The sequence below is a fragment of the Salvia hispanica genome, chromosome 6 (assembly GCF_023119035.1).
Source record: "Salvia hispanica cultivar TCC Black 2014 chromosome 6, UniMelb_Shisp_WGS_1.0, whole genome shotgun sequence".
NCBI classification, from domain to species: Eukaryota; Viridiplantae; Streptophyta; class Magnoliopsida; order Lamiales; family Lamiaceae; genus Salvia; species Salvia hispanica.
Window position 1 is genome coordinate 28,614,474 of NC_062970.1, and position 4,054 is coordinate 28,618,527.

The 4,054-nt window shown below is 34.2% G+C and overlaps 1 protein-coding gene across 4 annotated transcripts; it reads right to left on the reverse strand.

The window, feature by feature from the left end:
* Window positions 1–635: 635 nt before the first annotated feature.
* Window positions 636–3,535, reverse strand: LOC125196806 (AP2/ERF and B3 domain-containing transcription factor At1g50680-like). Of its 4 annotated transcripts, none has more exons than XM_048095435.1 (4): window positions 3,286–3,328; window positions 3,129–3,170; window positions 2,083–2,132; window positions 636–1,721 (listed from the first exon to the last, which is right to left on the reverse strand). In XM_048095435.1, the coding sequence occupies exon 4, from the start codon at window positions 1,716–1,718 to the stop codon at window positions 762–764; it is 957 nt and encodes a 318-aa protein (XP_047951392.1). In that variant the 5' UTR covers window positions 1,719–1,721; window positions 2,083–2,132; window positions 3,129–3,170; window positions 3,286–3,328; the 3' UTR covers window positions 636–761. The 4 variants fall into 4 exon arrangements, with proteins under 4 accessions (XP_047951392.1, XP_047951391.1, XP_047951390.1 ...); XM_048095434.1 differs by having other exon boundaries at window positions 2,055–2,132; XM_048095436.1 differs by lacking the exon at window positions 2,083–2,132 and having other exon boundaries at window positions 770–940; window positions 1,033–1,721; window positions 3,286–3,535.
* Window positions 3,536–4,054: the final 519 nt, after the last annotated feature.

The following is a 4,054-nucleotide window of genomic DNA, read 5'->3' on the forward strand; positions in this document are numbered from 1 at the left end:
TAATCATGTTACTATGATTATAATTATATTATTATATATTATGATGGATAATTCATATTTAAACTATCTATCGTAATAATAAATATAATAATATAATTATTATTATTTATAATTATTAATTTATTAGAAATTTTACAGTATATTTTTTTTATAAATAAAAAGTATATTTTTAGTTTGGTGTTTAAATTCAGGGATATTGGCATCTAATATCATGAAACTTTCAAAAAGTTGGACTTTTCCCACGAACTTTAAAATTGGCAAATAATATCACGAACTTTACTTCGAGTTTGTTTTTTCCCACGAATGAAAAAATTCATGTTATTTTAATAGATTGAAGAACAATTTTGGAGGATGTGCTTCAAGAAAAACTATCTTCAAATATTGAAAAACTTGAAGCTCTCAAAATTGTTGCTGAGAAATTACGAAAACAAATCCGTATCATAATATTATTTGTGAGAATTTTTTCATTCGTGGGAAAAAACAAACTCGGGGTAAAGTTCGTGATAATTCATTTCCCAGGAATAAAAATAATACTACTATACAAATAGTAGTACGTAATTTAATGAATGCAGAAAACTGCCAAAATCAAAACTATAAAAAACCACAAAAATTTTCATAGTACTAATTGATGAAAACAATGATTTTCATAATTAAAAGTTGGGCAACTAATTATATGCCAAAAACAGAAACGATAATAAAGTCATCCTAAGCTATTCGTGTAGCAATTAGAGTAATGGCAAGTTAACCAACCAAGCTATGGACTACACAATTGTAACACCAAATAGTTTAAAACCCTTACTCGAAAGAGAAGGCTCATTTTCCTTGTCTTGTACATTCTCAGGTTCTATTCTATCACTCTCATCTCCTTCCTTCTCCATCTCCAACACCTCGTCATCTTCATCGACGACGAGCCCATCCCGGTCCCTGTTGTCGTCGTACGCTGCATCCAATATACAAAATTTCTGGTCACCGTATTCGTAAGAATAGAAAATAACCCTATCCCTTGATCTCAACCCTTTCTCCTTTGCAAACCTGTTCCATCCCCTAGTGAACACAAAGCTCTGGCTACTCTTCCAATAACAGTATCGAATGTTCCACGATCGCATCGAACGATCCAAGAACAAGAGCTCGACATCTTGGACGCTGCTTCCCTCTTTCCCCGCGTTGGCATGAGGGATTATAGGGAAGTACTTGACTGCAAATTTCTTCGGAATGACCAGCCGATTGAGCTTCCCAACGTCGCTAGGCGTGAGCTCTTTCTCGAAGAGGACCCTCAACCTAGAGGCCGGTGCATCTTGCAAGGACGCCACATGGGGCAATTGTGGGACTTGACCCCTCATGTAGTCCGAGAGTTTCGAGGCATACGAGTTGTCCTTGATCATCCTGAGTACTGTTTTGGTACTGAACTGGTCTTGGAATCTCAGTTCGCTGACGTTCATATTATCGTTTGATGGGAAGTTACGAAACGTGGGGCTGCTGCGGAGCTTCATTGATGCACGGTCGTATGCCACTGCTGCTTCCTTTTCAGAATTGAAGGTCCCGAGCCAAACACGGTGGCCGTTGGCATATATCTGCGCACCCCAACGGCCTTCTTTTTGACACACCACACCTTTGTATCTCATTGGTTGATTTGCGGGAACTTGGTCATGACTGCTGCTGATGGAATCGGAGATTTCACCACACAGAGTTCTCGTAACGCCACTTGCTTCTTGCATCATAATCTATTCAAAAATGCATCACATTAAACTTGATCAAAGAACTAATGAGATGAGTCAATCAAACACAATTTTTTCTTCATGTACACTTAGTACATCTAAAATGTATGCCGACTAGGTATCAGTGGACCGTTGAACGTATCCTAATAAAGACTAATCCGATACGGATACATCCAAAGCTTTGCAATAAATGTTTTTCAAATTCAAACTTTGTCCGGAGAGGATAAACGAAAAGGGAATGTACAACAACAGATTCAGGTTGTATGCAGACCATAGTTACTTAAGGAAACACAAAATGCTAGAATATATGCTTTGTATTCAAGCAAGAAGAATCATTACTTCCAACAAAAACAATAAAAAAAACCACCCTTCAACAAATCCCAGCAACTCCAGTCAGCGGCCCCCCGCCTCCCATCTCTGTTGAACAAAACAAGCTCAAAACAAAATATACTACTAACAAAGACTCAACGACACGTACGAATGTACCCATGACGACAACAACAATAGCAAGCCTTAAAAGAAACTTTGATGCTTAATTCAGTCTTCTCCTTGGATGAAGCTATATACTCTCAAATTATAAGATAAATCCAAATAAGTTAGGATCATGTAATACCTTTTTACACTAGCTAGCTCATCCAAACTAATAGTAATATTCATCGTTAAACATAAGTGAGTGCAACTTGTACTTTCTGAGTTTCCACACAAAGCTCATCGCAATGAGTCTCATGTAATGTTACATACTCAATTATTCAGTTGATATATCATTTTATGCATAAATATGATAGAGATAGGATCTTGGAGGTAATGCATATTCATAAAAATAGAGAGAATGGAAAAGGCTCGAAAAATCAATTTCAGAAATCTGTGGCAAACTTTACAGGAAACACAAAATTTCAAAAGTAAATTGTAGGTAACTATTCAATGTAAAATATTCCAAAAATTTATGAGAAGCAAATATTCTTCACAAATTTATGACTATAACAATAATTAATCGGTCAACAGAAGCCCTTATCAATGGCATTCCATTTAGAACAAAAACCAATATCGAATAATCTTTTTATCTGGCAACAACAAAGATGAATTGATGCACCTAAATTCCTAATTGAAATGCCCTAAAAGGAACATTATCCATCAGCAGTTTGTGTACCACATTTCAAACCTATCACGTAGATTTTTTAATTAACAATTAAATATTTCTACAGCAAACATAATGAAGTTCCGAATCTATCTTGAAACAGCATGCGTTAAATTACCAGAATAATAAAGCTCATTAACACACCATTAAAATCAAACTGAATTACATAAAATAAATACCAACTAAGCAATTAAGTTTTTTACTGTTTCTTCATAACCAACATCACTTGTGTCCAAATAAAATCATTAAAAATGTTTGTGACAATGAAACAAGAATACCTGAGAAATCAAGTTTCTGCCTCCAGCAACAAGTAGTAAGTGCTGTCCAAGAAATTGGTTGCAAGAATGTAAGTAAAATAAATACTGAAACACAGAAATAATCAAATATAATAGCAGGGATTTCTTGCAGAAAATAAAAGGATCCAATTTTCCTTACCTGTATATGGAAAATTTTCATTCTTGATGACACCCATATTTGTATGCGAATCAACTTCACCAAGGAAATAAAAATCTTTCCTTTTCCTGAGTTGCATCCACAGCTTCATACCATAACCAAATTCAAGAGAGAGAAACACACCCAGATTGGATAATCACCAAATCACATAAAATATGCCAATGTAATCAATTCTCCCATATTTTCGGTACAAGGCAAGATACAAAGATTCGAAATTTGCAAATGTTATCGATAATTATTTTAAATTTGGCAGGAATTAAAGTCTAATTCGTGCTGGTGCGGGGGGGGAGAAGAATAATATGATAAATATGGAAAATAATGTGATTATTTTTTTGTTGCTGATCAGGAAAATGGATTTGCTCAAAACTCTAATAAACAGAATAATTTTGTGTTATTATCCAAACAAGATGTACCTTAACAACATCAAAAGTCAGGCCTCTTACTGAGCTAAATATTTTAAAAACAAATTTGCAATAGAGTACATTTTAAATTCAACTTTGTATCAGTATTCATTTTGCAATCTAGGATTTATGGGGTGTGACAGTTGCATCATTGTCTTAATATCGTTTCAATAACATTTCTCCCCTTCATTATTCATGAGCTTTACTGTACTTTTTATCTTATCTCTTAACTAAGAGACATCACCTGTATTCCTACATCTCTTAATCATCTCATCCTTTAACTATTCATTCAATTTCATTTTTTATTTTTATTTCCTACAAATTCAATTAATATAAACAAACTTCATTAA

Bases quoted from the DNA above. Each gene is read 5' to 3' on its own strand.
- LOC125196806 (XM_048095433.1), bottom strand. From the start codon at position 3,306: ATGAAAATTTTCCATATACAG. The intron at 3,171-3,285 runs GTAAGGAAAATT...TTTCTTGGACAG, and splicing joins TGAAAATTTTCCATATACAG to CACTTACTACTTGTTGCTGG. The intron at 1,722-3,128 runs GTATTCTTGTTT...ATTTTTGAATAG, and splicing joins GCAGAAACTTGATTTCTCAG to ATTATGATGCAAGAAGCAAG.